The sequence below is a fragment of the Carica papaya genome, chromosome 1 (assembly GCF_054855325.1).
Source record: "Carica papaya isolate Zhongbai chromosome 1, ASM5485532v1, whole genome shotgun sequence".
Classification (NCBI taxonomy): domain Eukaryota; kingdom Viridiplantae; phylum Streptophyta; class Magnoliopsida; order Brassicales; family Caricaceae; genus Carica; species Carica papaya.
The window spans coordinates 25698900-25711388 of NC_142309.1; the positions used below are offsets into that span (position 1 = coordinate 25698900).

Sequence of the window (12489 nt, forward strand, 5' to 3'; positions counted from 1 at the left end):
ACAAAAAAATATATATTTTCCCAAAAAACAAAAAAAGAGACCCTATTGATATTTACTTGTCTTCTTAATAAAAGTTTACCACTTTTTTTAAAAAAAAAAAAATTATTTCATAATCAATATGTAATTAAGTATATTTCTACTCATTTAAAAATATCTTTCAAGAATCAAGTGACATAATCAAGATTGATTTTGCTTTCCTCACCCAAAAAAATGACATATCAGAACAAAAGAAAGAAGAAATTTTAGAAAGGCCAGGTTTATTAAGATAAAATTTCCCAATATTTAAAAAATAAGGAGGAATGTTCCTTTCCTCTTAATTTCTTCTTCTTCATTGTTTTTTTTTTTTTGTAGTAGACCAGGAGCTATAAGGAAATTTCCTCACTAATTCATTAATTTCTAATAATAAGGACAAATTAGATTCAAATGATCACGTAACATAAATGGGTAATTTGAAATTTTGAATAGAATTATATAATTCAATAACCAATTGAACCAAAAAAATTCTACAAAAAATGTGTTTGAATATTTTCAAATAGAAGAAAGATTTATTTAGAATTCTGAACCAATTATATGGATGATAGTTTCCAAGCTTTTCCTATAAGATATTTCAATTAAAATAAGTTACACATCAATGTCATTAAAAAAATAAAATTGACTAAGAAAGAAGTAGATGTGCCACATAAATTATGAATTAAATCTTAACGAGTAAAATTAACTAGTGTTTTACGTTATTAAATAAAAATTATTTTGTTAATTAAAATATTGCAATGGATTAAAAAAATTTATTTATATAAAATAATAAAGAGGGTGAAATTTCGTTTTCATGGAAAAGTCGAAAAGGGCAATATATATGCATGCTTGTTATTTGCAGAATATGGTCGCTGCTGCATTCTATTGGTGAGAAATGTTCTCTTGTCACATTGCATGTTGAAGATCTCGTTAATCAGATTTTTTTTTGTTTTATATAAATATTTATGTATTTGAAGAATCAAACTTGGTTTATAGAATTTACTCAGTCAGAATATTTTAATTATTGGTCACTTCAGCTATCAAATCACTTTTACTTAGGTTATATATGTTTGAATAGACGTAAACAACAATGGAAGGAGAAAATATTTTTAATATTATTAACGCCATAATGTTAATAAAATATGCTTTAAAAGAGTATGTATAAAATAAATATAAAATTATAAAATTGAAAATAGGTTTCAGTATAAAAGTGTGTGCATATGCTTGAATCACTTGATCCCCTCTTTTATTTGTATTAATTAATTTATTCTTTAATTTAATATTACGAATTTAAATTTAATTGAAAATACAAAGTTTATCATTATTTTAATGTATTATGAGTTAGCACTATCAAGTTTATAATACTTAATTTAATGCATCCAGAACTTAGTTTTTAAGTATTAATAAAGTTATGATGATTAAATTAAATTTAATTCGAGTAATACAATTATATTATATTTTGTTGATGCGTCTTGAATTTTGGTGATATTTATCTGTATTCTGTTAATAATTATTTGAATTTTTTTTGCATTTATTCTGAAGAATATTTGACATATATTCTTTTATTTGTGAAAAACTTTCCTAGTCTCTCTATAAATAAATTTGCTAACTTATTGGTGATATACTCTAAAATTACATAGTGAAAATCTTACCTGTGGATGTAGACACACTGTCAAACCATATAAAATTTTTATATTTTTTTATTTCTACTTTTATTTTGATATGATTGTCTATGCTTTATGGAATAATTTTTTCGAACAAGTGGTATCAGAGCTTAGGTTTAAACACAAGTTAGTAAGAGAAAGTTAGAAGAAGTTGAAAAGTCACTGTGAACCTGTTCGACCAGACCTGTACAACTAAATAGTCTCCGGTGCGGCAGTTTTTGGCGAAGAAGACGAAGCACAGGCATATTAGATTTGACCTGTGTGTTTCCTGCACGCGGCGGCAGAAAAAACTCAGTTGTTGCCATGGTGCGAGACAATCTGTCGGTGTGACCAAAGCATATCGAGAAGAGGGAGTGTTCGGCTTGGAAAAGACAATTGGTCCGCAACCACTGGAAGAAAAACGAGATCGAGTCCACGTGAGGAGGGCCAGAGAATAGAAACCAAAGGCGGATCCGCGACATCCAACTCCATCTGTGCACGAAACCAGAGCTTGAGAGGGAGAACACGACCCGAAAAAGACGAACCAGCGTAGCAGCACCTAGTTGGTACGAGGCCCGATTTGCGGCATTCCTGGCAATTTTTCGGCACGTTTTCACTAGATTCGTGCCAGATCCATCGAGTCGCACGTTTCTGTGCATTTTTTGGTGTTTTTTGACAACGACGAGAGGCAGCTGGTGGCAACGCTTCTGACAGCATGTGGAGGAGCGTGGCAACGCGTGGAGTCGAGTGCGGTGTTCCGATGGTTGCGTTCGGTAGTTTTTTATGCAATGGTGACTCCCTATGAGTGTTTTTTATTTTCTAACAATGTTTTTTCTTTCTGTTTGATTTTTTAGTACACAATTTAGGAATTCGAGATGACATCCAAAACGTATAAAATAGAGAAGTTTGATGGCAGCACGAGTTTCAGTCTATAGAATATTAGAATAAGATCGTCTCTGGTGCTACAAAATTTATAGGGGATAATTGAAGAAAGATATATTGAGGGTATGAAAGAGTCAGAAAAGGCAAATATACAAGATAAAGCCTTATGTGCGATTTTTATGAGTGTCAATGATAATGTTCTATGAGAGATTGTTGAAGAGATTTTAGTTTCAGCTGCGTAGAAGAAACTAGAAGAGCAATACTCTGTAAAATCCCTAACGAACCATGTTTATCTAAAGAAAATATTGTACAATTTCAGAATAAGTGAAGGTATGTCCATTAAACAGTACCTTAATAAGTTTAATTCTTTAATTATAGACTTGAATAATATAGATATTAAGGTTGAAAATGAGGATCATGCATTGATTATTTTGTGTTCATTACCACCTTCTTATGAGACTTTTGTTGATATTTTATTGTATGAAAAAATTAGTATTTCACTAGATGATGTTAGCAATGCACTAAAATTGAAAGAGTTACAAAAGAACTTTACTGAGTATAGAACAAAAGGGGAAGGACACAGAGAATGGGCAAATCAAAATGTAGATTTAAAATAAAAATTGTTTTGAGTGTGGGAAAAATGGTTACTTTAGGAGAGATTGTCCTATGCTGAAGAGAGAAAAAGAGCAAAAGAGTAATGCTAATATAGTCGACAGAGATAATTCTAATGATAGTAATAGCAGCAGTTTCGAGGTAATTCTATATTTGAATTTAGATCATAAAAAGAACTCTTGAATTCTTGATTATGGTGCTACATTCTACGTGTGTCCACATTAGCATTTATTTGTTACTTACAAGCATATGAGCGGTACCATGTATATGGGATATGACAGTTTGTTATCTGTAGCTGGAATTGGTAATATCATATTAAGAATGTTTGATGGTATCATCAAGACTATTGAATGTTGGCTTGTTCTTCAAATAAAAAAGAATCTGATTTCTCTTTCTACATTAGCAACTCAGAGTTACAAATGTTATACAGAAAATAATACTTTTAAAGTGTGTAAAGACTCCGAGGTACTCATGAAATGCAGTTTAGAATCTAAATTATAAGTTCTTCAAGAAAATGTAGTTTCAAGTGAAGCTATTGTAGCATTAGGGAACAGTAATCAAAATCAATTATGGTATCTACATTTGGGTCATATGAGTGATAAGGGATTATTTGTTTTAAGCAGACAAAGTTTGTTGAATGGGTATAAAGAATGAGCTTTGGGTTTGTATGAACACTGTGTTTGGTAAGTAGACTAGAGTGAAATTCAACAAAAAAAAAAGTAGTGCACAAGACCAGAGGTAAGTTGGATTATGTTCATTCTGACTTATGGGGTTCATATAGAATTTTCTCCAAAAGTGATATCAGGTATTTTATGATATTGATTGATGATTACTCTAAAAATATGCGAGTATATTTTTTAAAATCCAAAGAATAAACATTTTCAACATTTGTCAAATAAAAAACCATGATTGAGTAGCAAATAGAGATAAATGTCAAGTATCTTATGACTGATAATGAAATAAAATTTTGCAATCATGAGTTTGATGATTTCTGCAATACATAATATATAGTGACACATTGCACTTGTGTTAAAACATCACAACAGAATGGTATTGCATAACGCATGAATAGGACACTTTATAATAGGGCAAGAAACATGTTGTCTCATTTAGGTGTGAGACAAGAATTTTAGGCTGAGGTTGTAAATACTGCTAGTTTTTTGGTTAATAGATCTCATTCCATAGCTATTTAGAGTAAAACTACTTTTGAGGTATAGTCTGGGTCACATACTTATTACTCTCAGTTGAGAATGTTTGGTTATCTTACTTATGCTCATGTTAGGGATAGTAAGCTTGAGTATACGGCAAAGAAGTGCATATTTATGAGGTATGCATATGGAGTTAAAGGCGACAGGTTGTGGTGTAGTGATCCCAAGTCTTCAGGGTTGACTATCAGCAGAGATGTGATATTTAATGAGTCTGCTTCACTAGACAGTCAGAAGGAAAAAATAATAGCAGAATCAGATCACGGTGTCAGAGAACAAGCAGAGTTAGAAGTTCAGTCCAATGGTCAACGGAATGAAGTGCATGATCTTAATAAAAAAGTTGATAGTACACCCGATCAACAACAACCATATAATATTATAACAGACAGGGAGAGGAAACAAATTAGACAACCACAGAGGTATGAGAATCTGGTTGCATATAACTTGTCAGTTGCAGGGCTAGTTAATTTACAAGAATCAAGGAGTTCAGATCCTGATTGGATGATTGGTGTTGTGTATGAAGAACTAAATGTCATTTTGTTCAGGGATCAGATAGCAAGTTTAGCTGTGGTCTAAACTTGGTTGAAGTATATGATACTCAATAGTGTCCTAGTGGGGGTATGTTGGCAAGACGGTGCAACAAGATGGTTAGTTGCTTTGATAATTGAGGAAATTCAAGCTAAGAGGAAGATTTGTTGATATGTCTCGAATTTTTTGTGATATTTATTTGTATTCTAGTGATAATTTATTTAGATTTTTTTTTTGTATTTATCTTAAAAAATATTTGATGTATATTTTATAGAGTTTTTATTTGTAAAAAACTCTACTAATCTCTCTATAAATAAGTTTGTTAAATTATGATAGTCTCTCATATTACATAATAAAATTCCTTTTTGCTGGTCTTGCCTGTAGATATAGACATATGGTCAAATCATGCAAAATTTTTGTGTTCTTTTTTTTTTTAGTTTTTATTTTGATATGATTGTGCATGTTTTAAAGATTAATTTTAATGTTAAAAAAATATTTTGAAATAGTTAGATTTTATTCATTAAAATATAAACAAGTTAAAAAGACTCCACCTTATTAATTTTGCTTTGGAAAAAGCTTACTATTTTTATCTAACTATTGAAATTAATTAAAAATGTAAGATATTTTAGTAAATTGACAAATCTTATAGAAATAATTAATTATCATAATGTAATGACTTAAAAATAATTAATTAAATTGGAAAGGACAATGGGTAAGGAGTGGAGGAGAGTGACAGGAGCGATGATTTTGTCTGTCGCAGAAGTGAAATAATTGAATGTTGTCATTGGCCCAATGTCCTTGGAGCCATTTCCTATTCCTCTGGATTTTTTTATTACCAAGTTCCAACTGACATCCCACTCGCCATTTTTAATTTCTTATTAATTATCACTGCTTAATCTTATATATATATATATATATGTATGTACGTATCACATAAATAAATGTTCTCTTTCTTTTTTATTGGCATTGTATTTATATGCGTGGACTATATTTTTTTTATTAATTTTAATTATCTTTTTGTTATTATTGGGTAGCTAGTCCATTCATGTCCCGTATGAATTATTTTACAAACATACCAGAGTGATGTTTGTAATATGTTAACTAGACATTTAAGAACTTTAAATAAGTTTAAACTCTTGTATCTTATAGCAGTATTGGTACGTATTTTTAAATTGTTTTAATACTAGAGCTTTATCTTATTCCCTAATTATAATACTAATTATTCCACTAGTAAATTAATTATGGTTAAAAAATAAGAAAAGAAACTTAGTCACATGCATACATAATTTACAAAGATTCTTCACTTATTATTAGATTCGTATATTAAAATAAATATATTATTATTTAATTATTTTAATATTGTAAATATCAAAAGTCTATAGTATTAAGAAATTTAAATGTTTACTTCCTATTCATGATTTATTTATATGAATTATACGTAGTACGTGTACTAAATATGTTATTATGTAATCTTACGAATTATTTTTATTTGATTTCGTCACATTACATTCATATTTTTTATTATTGTTACTCAAGAGACCGGCGAGTCTCAAACATTTAAAAAATAATAATTTTAAAAAATAAAATAATTGAAGTAGTAAATTATTTAAATGAATTTTAAAGTTAAGTAAATTTATATATTAATTATTTATACTCACAAGTATTGGTAACGAGTAAATATGTCAATGAAAGCACAAGAATTAATTAATCCCACGTTGAAAGAATCAAATGGCATCTTGATTCAAAACCATTGCTTACACTTTAAATAGGGAATAAGAAAACCATAAATATCAAGCAGCCAAATACGCTTCGATTCATATTATTTTATTGAAAATGTACTTTTGAATTGTTTAATGCAGGACAGACCGAATACGAGTTGGTGATTCAAAGGTCAGAACCTCAATAGCTGGAGAAAATTTAATTGCGATTGTTATTTACAATGAGAACAACAGTACAAAAGTAAAATTTGATTGTTGTGCGTATATACTTTAAATAAATATGCGCATAAATTAAAAAATATTTTTAGTGTACTAAAAAGAAACATTTATTTAAAATAAATTATTGGGAAGAAGATAATAATGGGAACAAAAAATAATAATAATAATAATTAATGGTAGAGAAAGACGACAAAAAAGAGGATGGAAATTAGAGGAGCTGACCCTTCCGAACCCCAAACAACGGCGTGCGCAGGGAGCGGTTGGTTAGATTGGGTCACCGCAAGGGTTGCTTCTCTCGGACGCGGCGGGACACAACAACCTCTTTTGGCTCCTACTAACGTGATCACGTGCTTGTCTTTTTTTAACTTGTTCCTACACTTCCTTCCTTTTCAATAATATAGGAGATAAATATATTTAATTTTTTAATTAATTCATGCACTTTCATGGTATATAAAAATAGATACATGTCACTTTAAAATTTTTTTTTAAATAAAAAAATCTTCTATATAACTTTTAATTGTATATCTACAAACTTCTAATTGTATGTCTATGTATCTACAAAGCGGCGTGCATTGACATAGGAAGAGTATATCTACAAACTTTCTTTGAAAATTTAGCACCACATAATTTTGGACCCATTGTTAAAGCTTAACTCTTTTAAGTAGCAATGGAAGAAACTAAGTATCATCAAGTGACCAATCTACATACATACCACTATTTGGAAATAGTGGCCAACTATCTAAACGTGACAGTATGCCATACTTCCTTACCTGATTGTGACCATGAATCCCGACTTTTGTTTTTGTTCAATCAAATGCCTAACATTTTTAATTGAATTAAATTATAGATTTTTCTTAACGGCCCAATTAATTATATGTTAATTTTATTGCTCGAGGTATATTATATCATTAAAAATAAACACACAGTATATCATATTATCAACAAAATTAATGATGTTAATCGGATTAGTTAGAGCGTTAATTGAACATAAATTATAAGTTTTTAAGTAAATAAAATTTGTCACTGAAAAAAGTAGTAAATAAAATTACCATATTTATAGAGTCTGAAATCAATATATATTTTATAAATTTTCTCACCATCTAACTTGACTTTTATAAATTATTATTTCCTTTTGAGAGTGACCTCATAAATTATTGATCCAATCTCCTCGTCGCCAGTAATTATTATTACTGTGTGGAGAAAGATCTGATGCTTACGTATCATAAAATTTATGCATGCATGTATTTACTTCATATACGTCTTCTTTTTTGGCATGTAATTCAAAACTGACCACCAAACTGATAGAAAAACGCGGCCAAAATATTGAATAAAAAATACGTATTTATATACATATATACAAGAGACTCTAGCCAAGAGATAATTAAAATAATAATTACGTATATATACAGGTATATTGGCATTTTTTCAAATTATTTTTCCATCTCATTTATATGTCAATTGCATGGAGAGACTGTACAAGAAGATATTTTCTTTGAACATGATGAATAACAATGATACAATATTTCTCTAAATCATCAGATTGGACGATGACCATCCTCAAAAGAGATTCATATATACAAGCTTCAAATTATTAAACAACAATTTCCTTTTCCTTTATCTTTCAAGAAAAGTAAATTAAGTGCATTACAAAAGGGACGGACGTAATTGCTTTGACAAAACTAAAGAGAAAATAAAATACAACAAGAAGATGAGATTAATGTACTAATTATATACATATACAAGGGTGCATGGGTCACCTTAATGTCGACTGATTCAACATCTCCTCCTTCAGAACACCAACAACGAGTCCTTTATATCATAATTCATCTTCTCCAAATTCGGCTGCACAGCGAACTGAATCATGGGTGGTGGTCCACATGTCAATGCTAGCGCTTCGTCTGATCCCATCGGTACATGCTCCCTCATGATACTCTCCGTGATGAACCCCGTACTGTATTTCCACCCTTCTTTAATCGCCTTCTCCACCACGTACCACACCTTCACTCTCTCGTGTTTGCTAGCCCAAGCGTCCAGCTCTTCCCTCAGCAAGATGTCATCTTCCGTCCGGTTCGCGTACACTACGTACATCTCCGTTTCGTCTTCTGGGTCCTTCAGGATGGCCTGCATCACTTGGTAGATCGGCGTGATTCCGGTGCCGCCGGCGAGCATTGCCAGTTTCTTCGCGAACTTTGGCTTGCCGTGAACCATGAAGTTGCCGCGGCCCATATATTCGATGTGACCCAGGGGACCCTTCACGTCAAGGAAAGACCCTATTGGCAGCGAGTCTAGGTACTGTGACAGTAGACCACCGTTAGGAAACTTGGGGTGCATGCCCTTGAAGTAAATCTTCACAACTAGATCGAAGTAGCCCACTTCATCAATGCCGCTGGTTGGCGTGTACGCTCTCATGCACAGCTTGCCATCAATGTTGGCGCACAAGAAAATGTGTTTCCCAACTGGCAAGCCTAACACTTGATCCTCCGACGGCAGAGCGAATCGGAAGCGGCGTACGTCGTGGGATATCAAAGTTTTCTCAACGAGCTTGCATGGGATTTTCTCACGTGGAATGAGGGCTACACTTCTTACGGGCGCCGCGACTTCCTTGATAGGAGCCAAGTGGGTAGTGTTGGAGGCGCCATGCACGGAGTTGTTGGGGGAGGAGGCTGAGGAGTCCGAGACGTAGCCGGAGTTGATGAGCTCGCCGATTCGATAGTCCTCGAGCATTTTCTTGGCCTTATCTGAGTGGATGGCTTCGAATTCCTCGGTGCAGTCTGTGCCAGCATTGATGAGGATACTGTCAGAGCCGCCGGGATGATCCTTGAGGAAGCGAGTACAGTCGTAGATGTGGCCGTGGACGATGATCCACGCCGAGTCGGCGGAATTGTGCTTACTGACTTCTGACATGGAGAAAGTTTTGGAGGCCGTATTCATGAATGGAGAAGAGACACTCTTCTTTAAGGTCTGTGTGGTGTCCGATGACTTCTCGAGGTGGCGCTCCTTCGCCATCCAGCCTCCGGACTGGTTACCCGGTTGGGTCGGGTGCTCAAAAACGATACCAATTTCTCCTTTGTGGGGTTTGCACACGTTTGTTTTGACCCGGAACCAGCAGTTGTTCATCATTCCCTGCAACGCCATCGATTACAAACACTTATTACTTTTTTGTAACTAACCAGCTCGTATCAGTAAAATATTTTTATAAAGGTCAAAAAAAGATGTCGATTGTCGAAGTTTTTCTGTAAAAAAATTTAAAAAGAATTACAAAGTAATAACTAGTTTAGTGGCAATCAAGGTGATCGGTGTACGGAGCACCCTGTTTTTCGTTTTGGTAGTATTTGAGGGATTATACAGTGCATAGCGCATTAAAAAACTCCAGTAGTCAAGCACCAAGAATTACACGATCCGCGAGGTAATCGTGCAATCCACGTGTCAAAGCATAAGTGGTTAGTTTATTTATAAATAAAAATAAAAAGGATTTTAAGTTGAGGTTGACCCAAGAGCCAAGTTGGTGCTAACCATAACGTTCCAAATGAGCTTCTCCGGCTGGGTGTTGAGGGTCTGGTCCCAGGCTCGAACAGCTATCTCCTTGGCTCCAAGCAGGTCCAGCACCTCCACTTCCAAGGACCAGAAACACCAGCACCAGTACTTGCCATACTTGTTAGGCTTCTCTGGGTGGTCCAACGCGCACACTTGCCACGTTTCCCCACCGTCCATTGTAACCTCCACACGTGTCACCTTCTTGCCGCCCCCTGTCACGTGAACAAACAACGATCACTATCAAAAACCTCTTACATGCAACTTGAATGTCGCAGACCCAATTCATCGATTTTCATAATTAATGGGATTAAGATACATACAATTGGATAAATAGATTCTACTCCTAATCCCTCAATACGACAACGTTGCACGCTTTCATATAGTTGTGTTCAAAAAATAAGAGAGGACAATTGATGTTTTGCATATCGAAAGCACGCATTACGAAGTACCGTAACTAGGCTTACGTCCAGAGGGTTACGGTTTGGGTGCCGCTTGATTTCGTAGTTTATTGGCAACTAAATTCTAATGGTTGGGTTAGGGGGCATCATAATAAGTATGACGTCATTACCAAAAACAGCAGTAATAGTGATGTCAAATACAGATCTATTAAGGAAATAAAACTCACCAGAGTACGCATATCCCCTCAATGTGTATGGTCTCTGAGTTGTCCACGAGTTTATCGGTAAGATCTCCTCATGGCACGGCGTCGTTATCACCGAGTTTATGTTCAGTTCGTTGATTATGTACTCCGGCTTATACCACCAAGCTGCAATTAATCACTATAATTAACTATTTTTTTCTTTACAGAACTTTACTATGTATGAGATCTGGCCTGTTAATGTTAGATCTTGTACCTTCGGCGTTTGCGAGCTCCGCATCAACATGGGAGGGAAGTACCCGGTTGTCTTTGTAATGGTAATAATTTTCAGATTCCTGAGTGGCAACTATTATCCGTTTTAACCATTTTACCATGCGCCCACCAATAAATCCGGGAATAATTACCCTCACAGGAAATCCATGGTCAGGGCTTAAACGCTCGCCGTTTTGCATGTAAGCCAAGATGATGTCCCTTGAAGAATCCATAGCGTACTCTCTCTTGATGCTGGTACCATACTTGGACCCACCGCCACCCGGCAGATCCTCAGCACCTTCGAAGCACACATTCATTGCTCTACCCTTGCGGCTGATTATCCCGCAATGCTTTAGAACATCGCATAAAGCAACACCGCGCCACACCGAAGTAGAAACCCCGGCGGCTCCCCAGTTGAACCCAATGCTTTGCTTCACCATGTTCTGCTCCTTGCGTCGGTTGCCGGCGCAGACCAGCGTCACGGGGAACTCGCGACTAGGGAAATCGGATACGAGCTGCTCCATAGTGAAGCGCGTTGGGCGCTTCACAAGGCCCGTCACCTCTACGGTCCATTCAGCCCACGAGGCCCGAGGGACCGGGCCGTGATTTCGGACGTAATGGAGCGGAACCGGGGTGATAAATCCATGGTGCATGAGCCGGTTCAGGGGAGCCTCCGAGTTGAATGGGTGTTTCCCTGTGAGGCGGACCATCGAGGAGTTCCGCTCGATCCAGTTATCGGCCGTTCCTTCGTCTCGCGGGTCCAAGATCGACGGCTCCAATTCGGCGTTTGATTTGCGTATTAAATCCTTGTAGATGTCTCCACGCTCATTTTCGTCCTCGCTAGAGGAGTCATCATCTTCTTGGAAGGCGGGCGTTTTGGAGGGGAAGCCGTTGGTAGTGTTGTGGTAGTTGCGGATGCGAACCGGAGAATCGGTCCGGTGGGTGGGGGTAGGAGCGGGAGGCTTGTAGGAGCGAACGACTCCGTTTATGCCGGGCTCCAAGCGAGTGAACTGGCGTTTATCGACAGAGGCCGCCATTGGAGACTAACCAACTATACGGGATTAGAATATATTCTTGAATGGAAAATAGAAGGGAGACGAGCTCTTCCCCTTTCCGTCGTCTTCTCTCTTCAAATTTATTTTTTTTTTTTACTTTCTCAATCTTTAATGGGATCTTTCTTTCTTTGTGAGGTGCTCTGTATTTCCACACAGAGAGAGACGAAGAGAAGGTAAAGGCCTGGATGAGAATATATAGGGCTCGAGGAGGGTACAAGTTGAAAACGTGACGAA

General features: G+C 35.3%; 1 protein-coding gene across 1 annotated transcript; it reads right to left on the bottom strand.

Annotated features, from left to right (window-relative positions):
- Positions 1-8290: 8290 nt before the first annotated feature.
- Positions 8291-12489, bottom strand: LOC110815200 (nitrate reductase [NADH]-like). The gene is made up of 4 exons (XM_022042874.2): positions 11205-12489; positions 10976-11116; positions 10330-10562; positions 8291-9939 (listed from the first exon to the last, which is right to left on the bottom strand). The coding sequence occupies exons 1-4, from the start codon at positions 12235-12237 to the stop codon at positions 8605-8607; spliced, it is 2742 nt and encodes a 913-aa protein (XP_021898566.1). The 5' UTR covers positions 12238-12489; the 3' UTR covers positions 8291-8604.

Excerpts from the sequence above, each read along its gene's own strand:
- LOC110815200 (XM_022042874.2), bottom strand. The coding sequence starts at position 12,237 with ATGGCGGCCTCTGTCGATAAACGCCAGTTCACTCGCTTGGAGCCCGGC. Across the intron at positions 11,117-11,204 it reads GGAGCTCGCAAACGCCGAAG|CTTGGTGGTATAAGCCGGAG; the intron begins GTACAAGATCTA and ends GATTAATTGCAG. Across the intron at positions 9,940-10,329 it reads AGCTCATTTGGAACGTTATG|GGAATGATGAACAACTGCTG; the intron begins GTTAGCACCAAC and ends ATGGCGTTGCAG.